This window comes from Trachinotus anak, unplaced genomic scaffold (assembly GCF_046630095.1).
Source record: "Trachinotus anak isolate AG129_WGS33_773 ecotype Australia unplaced genomic scaffold, CSIRO_AGI_Tana_v1 ptg000021l, whole genome shotgun sequence".
NCBI classification, from domain to species: Eukaryota; Metazoa; Chordata; class Actinopteri; order Carangiformes; family Carangidae; genus Trachinotus; species Trachinotus anak.
Genome location: NW_027273872.1, coordinates 15,506,755 through 15,518,263, shown reverse-complemented (window position 1 = coordinate 15,518,263; position 11,509 = coordinate 15,506,755). Strand labels below are relative to the sequence as shown.

Genomic DNA, 11,509 nt, shown 5'->3' with positions numbered 1-11,509 from the left:
CTCTGGGTCTGTGGGATTTTGGCCCATAATTCCTGCAGCTCTCAGGTCACAGCTCCGTTCTCACGCACATATTTGGCATTCCTTCACCGACATGATTACCATACACCTTCCACTCTGGGTTTGGCTACGCGGGATATTTCCATCATTCCCGAGTGGAACTGGAGCAACGTTCCAGAAATGAACAACTCACCCCACCACCGCTACCCCCTACTCAGTCGTCTTTATCCCACCCCCGCACCCTGCTTCTCTCCCACCCCACTGTCTCGTCTTTATACTAACCCCCTCCAGCACAGATTCCTGCTGCCTTGCAATAGGAATCCTCTGGTACAACCCTTTTTTTCCCCCTGAGTCAGCTGTTTGTGTCTGCCGGCATGATTGGGTCATTTGGCAGCGACATCTCTTCAGTGACCTCCTGCTAGGACAGGGAAGGAAGGGGAGGGATGGGGGGGGATAAGAGTGGGATAGATGAGAGGAGAAGCAGCTATGAAACTCGAACTACTGCATGTTTCCCCTCCACTGTTCTGTCTGACCCTTCATGCTGCATATTCATGGCTGAACTTTATAATGTGGAGCCCCAACTGTCGAACAGTTGGGCTCAACAGTTTTCTTAAGCAATTTCAAGGGGTTCCTGAGTGAAGCTGGCCCACCTTAGATTTGTATTTTTCATGTAATTTAATATCTGAGGTTCGAGCTTCAGTGCCTTCAAGCCAAACCGACAAGAACCTGAGAAGTCGCTTTTTCTGTGGCCTTTAGATGCTTGCACCTTGTGTCTATTAGAAATCTGCCAGTTGAAGACTTTTCCCAGTTTGTATGAAGAATTGTTGTGGGAAATTCAGATTTTAATAGCTTCAGAATAACTCTCGTACCTGTTTGTAGGAAGAGAGAGAAGTTGTCTACTGCTGGCCCTTGATACTTTCCCGGAGAACATTTTCACATCTGTGGACTTGTTGTCTTGTAGTTTCCTGATAACTCTGAAGCCAGTTGTTGTTGTAACTAAGTAACTTTCATGATCATGTCTTTTATTTAATCAGTCTTTTCATCTATAAAATGCAAAAAATAGTGAAAAATACCTATTAGGAGAGGGTAATATGGATAAAAACTATCATGATAAATGTAATTTCATATTAAAATATTGATAGTTATTGTGATAAAGTAAATTTTCAGTACCTTCAAGTGAGAAGTTTATGGATAAAATAACTAGAGGGCAACATCTGTTTTTGTTTTAAGCAGTGAATTAAATACCTCAAATATGAAGGCAGATGGATGCAAAAATATTTTTTCTTTCTTTTTTTTCCCCTCTAAACAGTAGTTTAAGCCATGTAAAAAAAAAAAATTCAATCAACCATTTGAGCAGTAAACCTATCCAACCACATCTGGAGCGACTGTGAATCTCTTTCTACAGTCAACTTGTTGAGAGAAAAGAGTGTAAAGAAGCAGTGTAAAGAGGCTTGGAGACACAGGAAATGTTTCTGTAAGGTTTACTGAGTCGAGAAAGACTGCTGCACACAGAGCTGAAATAAATAAATGAAATAATTTTATCATAATAATTATAGTAACCATCATAGTAAGATTGCTTATTTAGGATTTCTGTCTTCTTTTATATATATAATATATATAACTTTCAATAAATTGTTCCCTTTAATATTTTTTCTCCTGTGTGTATGCATGAGACTTTGGTTTGTTCCACTGAATGTCCTGGTAGCAGCACTCTGTATCCACGGTATCGCACGGGAGCATCATCCCCTGGGTCGTTTCTATAGCAATGCTAATAGAGAAGGTACCCTCCCCGCCGTGCTCGTCCCTGCGCTCGTCACCCTCTGCACCTATAAGCTGAGGGTGTTGTGTCCTTGGGAGAAGGGGGGCAGGGCGTGGGGAGGAGTCATGAAGAAGGTCTCCAGTTGTCTTTGGTTGGTCGTTGGTTTGGTTTGCTGTGATTGGCTAGCTGTATTTGGTGCAGCTTGGTTTTTATACATTCCAGTTCCTAAAGCTTCAGTCCCTGCGGTGAGTTGTCACGGGTTCATGCAGGGACTTTATGGTCCCTTTCCAGAGTCCCTCGTGATCCAGCTTCACTCATGGTTGTTGGTGCACTCACTCAAACACTCAAGCGCGCGCACACACACACACACACACACACACTTACGTACATGTCCTTGTCTTCTTACAAACATGCATTTATTCAGTGAGTCACTCACTCGATCATTCCCTCATTCATCCTCTTGTCATCCATCCTTCCATTCGTCCAACAGTCTCACAGGTTCCCACCAATTTAGCAGTGAGACAAATAAGTGCGTCACATGTCAACAGTTCATAATTGGTCCATTTGATCTGTGAAGATCACTCCCTTTGTCCACTCCACCGTTTTCTTGTCTTCTCCTTCCTGTTTTCCCTTTATCCTTAGGCTAAGCACCCCACTCTCTTGTTCAGTCAGTCTTTCCCACCCTTGTTCTCTCTGTATGGTCCAGTTGTAATCCCATACTTGACAGTGTCCAGCTGGTCCAGAACAGGAGACATGAAGGCCTTGTGGTTTTTGTGGTAAGGCCTTTGTCGAGCCTGGGACTCTGGCTGCCCTTCAGGTTCCCTGTCAGTATTTCTGGCCAATGAAGGGAAGCAGACCAGGCCCATAGAGCTTCCAGCTACGGACCAGTAATTGTCCAGTTGATCCAGTAAGGGAACCAAAACTGAGAGGAATGATCACTAACTATGGGGCTGTAGTGGCAAATTAGTTGGTGTAAAGCTAAACCCCGTGAATGATTCATCAAGTTTCTGGTCAATGTTTGTCCCTTAAAAGGGAGTTGTTCAGTCATGTGAGACAGAAGAGATGACTGGGTTAGCCATTGCCAGGCTCAGGTCAAGGCTTTGGATGACGAGACAGTGGGTGCTAGCGTTAGCCACTACTAGCGGGGCCCAGTAGCGCGCACTCTCTTGCCCCGCTTGCTGACTGTGGTGAAGCGGAAGGGGGTGGTGAGGTCAGGCTGCTCCCCAGGCGGAAAACGCTTCATGAAGTGCACGTCCTGCTGGTTGGGGAGTGTGTGGGGGCCACGGCGAGGACGACCTCTTTTGGTGAAGCCCACATACCAACCCGTGTAGCGCGCTGACATCAGAGCTGTGTAGTGGTTTTCCAGAACCTTTTCCACAAAGACACAGTCGGCGCTTCGATTACTGGCCTTCTGAGAGAGCAGAGAAACCACAGGTACCCACACACATACACACACACACACACATATTCACACATTGGAAGAAACCAAGAGAGGCAGGTCAGGAAACTGTTTGATAAAAAGATGTTTTTGATAAACACGTCTCTAGAAAAAAGAAGTCTCACCTTTCCTACCAGCTTGCCGCGGCGGTTCATGCACAGGTAGAAATTGGTTTCTTTGCCACGGATTCTCACCTGGCTACCAAAGGTATCGGCCTCCACTACGAGCTGGGCTTGTGAAGGGACAGATACAGAGACAGACAGACATTAGAGCCAAAGGCAATAGAGCAAAATACAGTATGTTGTGTTTAGAGAGCCTTAAGACTGTATCACACAAATATCACGGATGGAAAGAACAGGGACACCCAAATTCAGGGATCATTTAGTTTCAGCATTCAAGCATAACCTTTTACACATTACCAGCACTAACACAACACTAGCACTAACAGACCCAGTGCCAAGTAGGGTTACCCTAATTGCACAGATTACCAGCCACCATTAAATCAGATCTGGCTTTTAAACCAGATAAGGCATTCACATTGAATCACAGTTTTAGGATTCATAGTTGCTATTAAATGTGCTGATAAATCACAGACAGATGTAAATGTCTCTGGCTGTGCAGATGGTTGTCAGATAAGCCTGGTCACACACATGTGGATGTGAGGCCGCTGACCACAAATGGGCCTCGTAAAAAAGATAACAGCCAAGAGTAGACGGAGCACGGTGAGCCGAGAGGAGCGGGAGAACACTCAGACTGTGTGCCTGCGATACTGTTGTTTTAAGGTGAGTGCGTGTGCGCATACACCCCTGTGTGTTTATGTGTGCAGGTGCATGCATGTTCATCCTTCCAGGCAATACTGCTCCACTAACTGCACATCTTCAGACAGCGCTTGTGCCTGTTTAAAAATAAATCCCTAAAATGGTTCCTACATGACCTTAGTCAACAAAGGGGTCAAGAGAAATCAATACCTCCCTCCCTCTTGCCCTCTTCCTCTCTCTTCCCCCAACTCTCCTCTCGTCTCCCTTCTGCTCTTCCTCTTCATGTTTATACGTTCATGTACCCGCCCCTTCTTTGCTTTATGTCTTCTCTCGCTGCTCTTGGCTGCCCTCATCCCCACAGTTGGTCAGTTTTTAATGGGTTTTTCCTCTTTTCCTTGTGGTATTTGTCAAAAAAAAAATCAGACAGGCATTGGTATCTATTATCCCATCTACGGGTTGAAGTGGTGTGAAGAGCAACCCAACATGTTTGTGAATGGACGGGATGAGTAACACGAGCTGCCTCTGGGGCACATACAGAAATATGAACTCTAGCTTTATGGCTTGGCTTTCTTCTGCCCATTGATTCTGTGTGTGGTTTAAGAATGGGTTAGACATCATTACAGACGGAGAAGGTGGAGAGGAGGTGGAGAGGAGGGGGAGGGAGAGGGGGATGGACAGAAGGAGTGTTAGAGGATGGAGGGAGGGGAGGGAGAGGAAGCCTGCTGTTTTAAATCCAGAGGAGACAACAGGGAGGATGAGAAATCAATGGAGGGATCGATGAAGGAGATGAGTTTCTAACACTCGGTCCAACACTCTACCTGCTAGGCTTCTCCCTCTAACTCACACTTTTTTTCACTAACACCTTTTCTTTCTCTCTCTCTTTCTTTTGCTCTCTTGTGAATCATTGAGTCAGCAGCCAGTCGATGAGGTCTTTGTACTCCCAAGACAAGCTCCACTGCCCCTCTGCCAAAGCCTGGGGAGGCATGTGTGTGTGCTTTTGTGAGTGTGCTTCCACAGTTGCATTCTGTATCCACTCATGCACGCACTTGGTCAGCCTTTAAGTCTTTGTACTTGCAGCCGTGCATGTGTGTGCAAGTAAGCATCTTTCTCAGTGTGCATACACACATTCACCAGAGTGTTTGCTTGTGTTCTACTGTGTGTGTGTGTGTGTGTGTGTGTCTGTCTGTCTTACCATATTTGTCTCCATCTTCTCCCCGGGCACTGATTCGACGTCCCAGCACCTGGACGTGTTTGCCGCTGGTGCGGCTGTAGAGCTGGTAGACCCGGTGGTGTCGTCGACTCATGGTGTCTCGCACCTGTGTCTGGTTCTCCACATGCACACTGAAGTTGACTCCATCCACACCAAGTACCTGCTGGGAACACACGCACAAACACACCCAGAGGTTGGCACACACACACACACACACACACACACACACACACACACACACACACACACACACACACACACACAGAGAGTCATGAACAGGCTCGAAAAACTGGATGTACTACTGATGTACAACTTATCTTACAATCACTCTTTGTCATGCATGCACATGCTAACCTGTAATGGATTGCACATCACCAGCAACATCTGGATACATCTGGAAAAAGTAGAAACAGATGAGTTTAGAAATATGTAAGCAACACTGAATGCTGGAAGAGTCAGACTTGACACCATCGTTTCCATCTCTTTCTTCTCTGCCGTTCTTTCTGTTCAACATCTCTTTTCCTTATTGGGTGATTACTCACACTTCTGGGTGTGCAGCTGGCACAGCGACTTGACATACAGACAGGCACATGTCCAGGGATCAGCAGACAGACAACACCCACAGCACTGTTTATAGTAACACTACCAGCCTTCTGTCCAAACCCACTTTCTGACCCGTTCATGACTTTCGCCACACCAAAATCTGGCCTCCAAATGACCTGATTGGACCGTGGCGAAATGGCAAACATGCCGAGACAACTAGAACATGTTTTGGTTTGGACATCTAAGGGAAACTGGCTGGCTTATTTGGCTGCTCTATGTATGTAGACAGCTGGGCTGGACTACAGGTGTACACTCTGCTGTGATGTGGCTTTGGAGCGGGGTGGACTGTGGTTACATTTAGAGATGCTATGAATAAGTGAGAACATGAGCTACCAAAATGTGTGGAAAGATGATTTATGGAGGAATCAATTGGTGAGGAGTAATCATGGTGATGTAGCTGGCAGATATAATGTATAGTGTCCATATAAAAATATAACTTCTATATTTCTTCTTACTGGCTATCTGAAGATTTAGAGACATATATGATAAAACAGATGGTCACAGTTAGAATTTAAACTCTTCTCACTTTATCACATTGCTTAATTGAAGTTTAGACCTTGACCTTGGTTATATCAAATGTTATTTACAACTTTAGTAAGGGAGTGATTGTGTTACGCAAAATCTACTCTGACAGTCCATGAACTGCTCTGAATTAGTGGCTGAGGACGTGATGAAGTTCAGAACCAAGTGTGTGGGCTGAAAAGCAATTCTACGAATTTTGTCTTTCCCCACCTCATCTTTTGCTATCTCTCTGCATGCCTCTTCTCTCTCTCTCTCTCTGCTCCACTGTCTTTCTCTGACTTGTTGTCCTCCCTCTCTCCTCTACTTTATCTCTCCCTCTCTGTCCACTCTATCTTCCTCCTATCGTTCCCTGGCTCCCATCTTCCTTTATGTTTGGGGTTAGCAGGATGACTCCTCCACACTGTCATGGGCATGCACACAGATGTGCAGATGTGTGCAGGGTGTGTGTGTGTGTGTACAGGAGGAGCAGGCAGCTGACAGCTGGGCCAAAGCAAAGACATACGCGCTGCTGAGAGAGGGAGATAGTGAGAGAGGTAGGCTGAGAGGTACACAAAGGGATCAGGAGAAAGCAGGACAGAGGAAGGTGAAATAAGAATAAATAAAGGGGAGACGAAGCCAGAGAATAAAAGAGGTGGGAGATAAAATCAGAAAGAATGGGCAGATGCACAGACGTGAGACAGACAGAGGAGAGGGGGTCAGAAAAGACTAAGGTTACATCTCAGAGAAAGGAGAAGAAAAAGTGGCAAAATGAGAGACAGTGCTGTAACCACAGAGTGTGGTCTGGCGTGAGAAGTAGACAAAAAGATAAATAATGGGAAAGAAGAGGAAGGGGGTTCAGCTCATGCACATCGTAACATATGTCACTGCCTCCTGACTCACACACATATATACCATCACAAGCCTCTTGTTTCCTTTCTCTTTTCCCTCCTGTTTCACAACATTTCTTTCCCATAGCTGGTGTGTTGGCCCCTGAATCCTTCTAATAGATGCAGACATCCTGGGCAACGCAGTAAAGTGTTGGCCCTCACATTTTGCCTGCACAGCCGAAAAAACCTGAGCGCCTGTGCATTGTGAGGACTCTCAGCTGTTAAAACACCACGGCTGCACTGCCGCCGAGGACACTGCAGGAAAAGTGCCTCAGCACTGGATTCCCCCGCTCCCACAAAAACCACCGACACTCCATATTATGCCAGCCACAGAGAGAAAGAGAAGGAGAGAGGAAAGAGGGAGACAGGATCAGCCAGGGGGTGGGGGAGGGATGAGAAAACGAGAGAATAAGAGAGCGCAGAGTAAAAGTCGGGGAGAGTAAAGACAGAAGGAGGTATGGAGAGAGGGAAAGCCCGGTGCGCCTTGGCTGGCTGCCAAAACAAGCAAGGGTCTGACATCATAAACCTGCGTCCCAGCAGATCTACCATATGGAGGCTGCGGTTAGACTAGCAGGCCTCAGCACCGAGGACTGGGCACCAGCGTGGAGTGAGAGCGGTCGGCCTGGTGGGACTCAGCACAGAGCGGCGGTTTCAGCTGTGTGTAGCAGTGGTTAGCGTGGTAGGCCAACAGTGGAGCAGTGGGCTTCGGCGCGGTGCAAGAGTTTCAGATGTTCAGCAGTGGGCCTTGGTGAAGAATAGTGGTTAGGCTAGTGGGTGTGTGAGTGGGATCAGCAATAATAGGGTCTGTGTTGGAGCAATGGTTAGAGATGAGGAAGACCTTGCCATTAAGCTGTGGCTTTAGAAGAGGAGCAGAAACAGGTTGTTGTGGCAAAAGGCCCTTGGCTTTTCTCACTGGCTAAAAACTTCTGATGAAGTTGGTAAAACAACATGTGGATGAAGTAAAGTGGCTGTGGTAAAACTGATAGGCAAGGAAATGAACGAGAGATGATTGTCTCTGGTAGACCTAAACTAAAACCAGCAGACTAAACAGCGAGACTGCTCCTTCTCAGATACTGCCAGGGGTGCCATCATTCATCAGTTATTAATCCATACTTTTTATCTGAGCAAGTATCTGTGGAAAAAAGGGGGCATAGGCAAGACAGGAAGACAGATGTAGACAGTTAGGTGAGTAAGTGGAGAGAGTGTGAGGGAGACACAGGCGGAGAGAGAAAGTCAGGCAGACACCAGCAGCAGCAGCAGCAGCAGCAGCAGCAGCAGCACACACCCTGTCCAGGTTGTCTGAGGAATGAGAAGTATCTGGAGATGACTGCCATCTGGGAGAAGTACAGCCGACACAAAGAAAGAAAAATAAATCCCTTGGCTTTTAACAAGACACACCTCGAATGGGCAAACTCAAACCCCCTGAGCCTGTATCCTCCTCCCTTAGATTTGCTCTTGGCACTTTATCATTTTCCTATCCCACTAGATAAAGCCGGTGTTATTTGACTCAACTTCTGAAATATTTTCAATAGGAAAAAAAAGCATTTTCTTGGCGATGGGAAAATGGCCTTCTCTAGGCCAGCTTGGCCATCCCTGAAGTAAGTACAGATGGTGATGGAGATGTTTATGGCAGGTTTTATGAGTAACATGGCCCTGACTCTGACCCAGTGACCTTGAACTGTCAGCCAATCAAAACAGGGCCTTCCGTGGTATGTTTTCTATGGGGACTGATCAGGAGTGATGTAATCGTTGCAGACTGCAACCTTCCTCTCCATCATCTTCTTCTGTAGCCAGGTCTGACATTAAACTAGTTTAAACAACTGAGGAGAGAGATAGGAGCTAAGTACATTAAAAAGATTATTACATGATGAAGTCGTATAAGTGACTTACAAGACGGTCAGCGTGGAAAGAAGGGACCACATTGCTTCCCCCCTCCACTATGGAACTTGGCCCAGAGACAGTCTCCTCGCTCGGTCTGAGCCAGTCCGACAGTCCGGAGTGTTCCCCTGTGTGTTTCGAATCCGCTGGATGTTGTGCAGAGTCAAAGAGTCAGCGGTCACTCCCGTTGGCATCGGCGGCGGTGTGCCCCGGTTCCCCCGGCGTGGGTAAATGTGCGGGCGCGGGCAAGGTGGGGTGTGAGGCCAGGGTAAGTGTGCCACTGTGACCGCCGGGCAACCTCTAACAGCTGTCCAGACCGGTGGAGAGACGGATGGGCGGGGGAGCAAAGGGTTAGGGCTTTAAACGCTGCGCGTCCCCGACAAAGAGAGGAACAGGTGAAAGCGCGCTCACGCGTCACATATAACCAACTCCAATCGACCTTGTTGACCCTCAGAGTGACGCTCGGCCCCGCGGACAGCTGCGGTGCGTGCGTAATCTTCTGCGTAATCCAATGCGTAACGTTTCAGCGCAACAGCGATCTTCTGGTCTCCAGAATGACTTCTGCAGGGGGTGAGATGATAAAAGAAAGTGGCGGAGTGTTTGTCCCGGCACAGACAGACAGGTTTAGTCCCAGCAGAGCAGGGTCTGGAGCTGTTGGAGGTGGGATACCTGGGCTGGCTGATGGAGAAGACGGCGAGCTGGAGACGGGGGCTCTGCGGGCGCAGGGTAATGCAGGGCGGCCTCGGTCATGTCTGCTCCCCCACGCTGGCTCAACGGGTCTGTGGCTCAGGTGACACCGACCAACAGTGTCCGACAGAGAGGGTGATAAGGTCCCGGAGCGGTCCAGCTCAGAGGGGTATATGGAGAGTACTGAATGAGAATGGGAGGGGATAATAAAGGGGAAAGAAAGACGAGGGAGGGAGGGGTGGCTGGAGAGGATGGGAACAGCTGTGACTGGGTGGCGGACTCAGCCACCCGCGACACGGCGAGGAAATGACAGCCGCACTTTGCACCTGATTTTCCGGACTTCCCCTCTCGCCTCAGCCGCTGGTTACCGCCTGGCTGCAGCAGTCCTCCCTGCGCCCTCTCGACACAATACCAGCCAAAACACAGCACGATGACATCACCTCCAAAATGTTTGAAGGGGGAAAATGCAATCTGATCTTTTTATTTATTTTTTTAAACGTAGAAAGTTTAAGCAGTTTCTCTGAAGGGGGGAAAACACGAAAGTCTCTTCGTTCCGAGAAAAACGAAGTCCGCGGTGCAAGAGGAGAGGAGTCGAGTTCGCCAGTTTCTGAAGAAATAAAAAGTTAAAACGGGCGCACTGAAAACGTGTTTACCCCAAATCACACTGACAGATCGACTCCCAGTCCAGAACCTGCACCGTTTCTCTTATATCTGCCTTTCTCTTTCATTCAACACCAGAGGAGAAAAGGCAAGAGAGAATGCAAGAAGAACCCAGCCGTGCGTTGTTATCCACTTCACTGGTATTATGCTGATCTTTCTCCCTTTCAAAAATTCCAAGGTTTCCTTCCATTAAAAGCTCTTCTTTAGAGGGGGGCTGCACAGGAGAGGCGCGTCGGCAGGCACAGACCTCACTCCAAGAAAAACCAGAACAAGATTTTAACAGACGCGGATCAATCCTCCCTCCCTCCCTCCTCTCCTCTCCTCACTCCCTCCCACCTCTCGCTCTCCTCTCTCTCTCTCCCTCACACACACGCACATGCACACTTATTGGATCAAAATGGGATTAGTCAGTCGCTATGCGATGCCGACCAAACTTACACTGCAAAAATATCCATTTTAACAAGTGTTCCGTTCTATGTGAAAAACATCTGGTAATGAGGTGAGATAATTTCACTTGTTTACAATGCAAACCAACTTGTTTCTATAATTTTCCAGAATCAGGCAGTTTTCTTTTGGACTATTATCTGCGTTACGCTGTCTTGTTTCAACTAATATTTGTTTATGGAAATTCTTCAAAAAAGTAAAAACGCATTGGAAACAATTAGAGTGATGTCATGGTATCGGAAGGAATTCACATGTTTCCAGAGAAAACTATTGTAAACTGGATTTCAGAACAAACGGACTCTTCAAAGAGTCTCAGACCGAAAGAGAAAGTGGCAAAAACCTTCTCCATTTCTAAAAAAAATCTCCATTAAACAAAGACACCTGTCACAATCAAGTGAACATCTGTCTTAAAGCCAAGCGGACTGCTCGGCCTCCTGTATCTCCCCTGAAGATAACCTCACCCCTGCGGACTCAGTGGCCCCGGACTCAGGTCCGAGGGTGGAGGGCAGCGCACTCTCTCACACACCCTTCAGAGTCGCCGCGCTTTCAAGTGATGTATTTTGACTCCTCATTTCATAACTTTTGAGTTAAACCTTAAGAGGGAAAATGAAACGGAGAATGAGAGACAGTCGGGAGGGCGGTATGTAAGCACGGACACGGATCCAAAACGAACATTTCTCAGGGATT

General features: G+C 47.3%; 1 protein-coding gene across 3 annotated transcripts; it reads right to left on the bottom strand.

Moving 5' to 3' along the window:
* Nucleotides 1-1,461: 1,461 nt before the first annotated feature.
* Nucleotides 1,462-10,663, bottom strand: fgf18a (fibroblast growth factor 18a). Of its 3 annotated transcripts, none has more exons than XM_071458621.1 (5): nucleotides 9,044-10,663; nucleotides 5,517-5,556; nucleotides 5,145-5,325; nucleotides 3,320-3,426; nucleotides 1,462-3,164 (listed from the first exon to the last, which is right to left on the bottom strand). In XM_071458621.1, exons 1-5 carry the CDS (start codon nucleotides 9,073-9,075, stop codon nucleotides 2,895-2,897), a joined length of 630 nt encoding a protein of 209 aa, XP_071314722.1. In that variant the 5' UTR covers nucleotides 9,076-10,663; the 3' UTR covers nucleotides 1,462-2,894. The 3 variants fall into 3 exon arrangements, with proteins under 3 accessions (XP_071314722.1, XP_071314723.1, XP_071314721.1); XM_071458622.1 differs by having other exon boundaries at nucleotides 1,462-3,167; nucleotides 5,145-5,322; nucleotides 9,044-10,661; XM_071458620.1 differs by having other exon boundaries at nucleotides 1,462-3,167; nucleotides 9,044-10,658.
* Nucleotides 10,664-11,509: the final 846 nt, after the last annotated feature.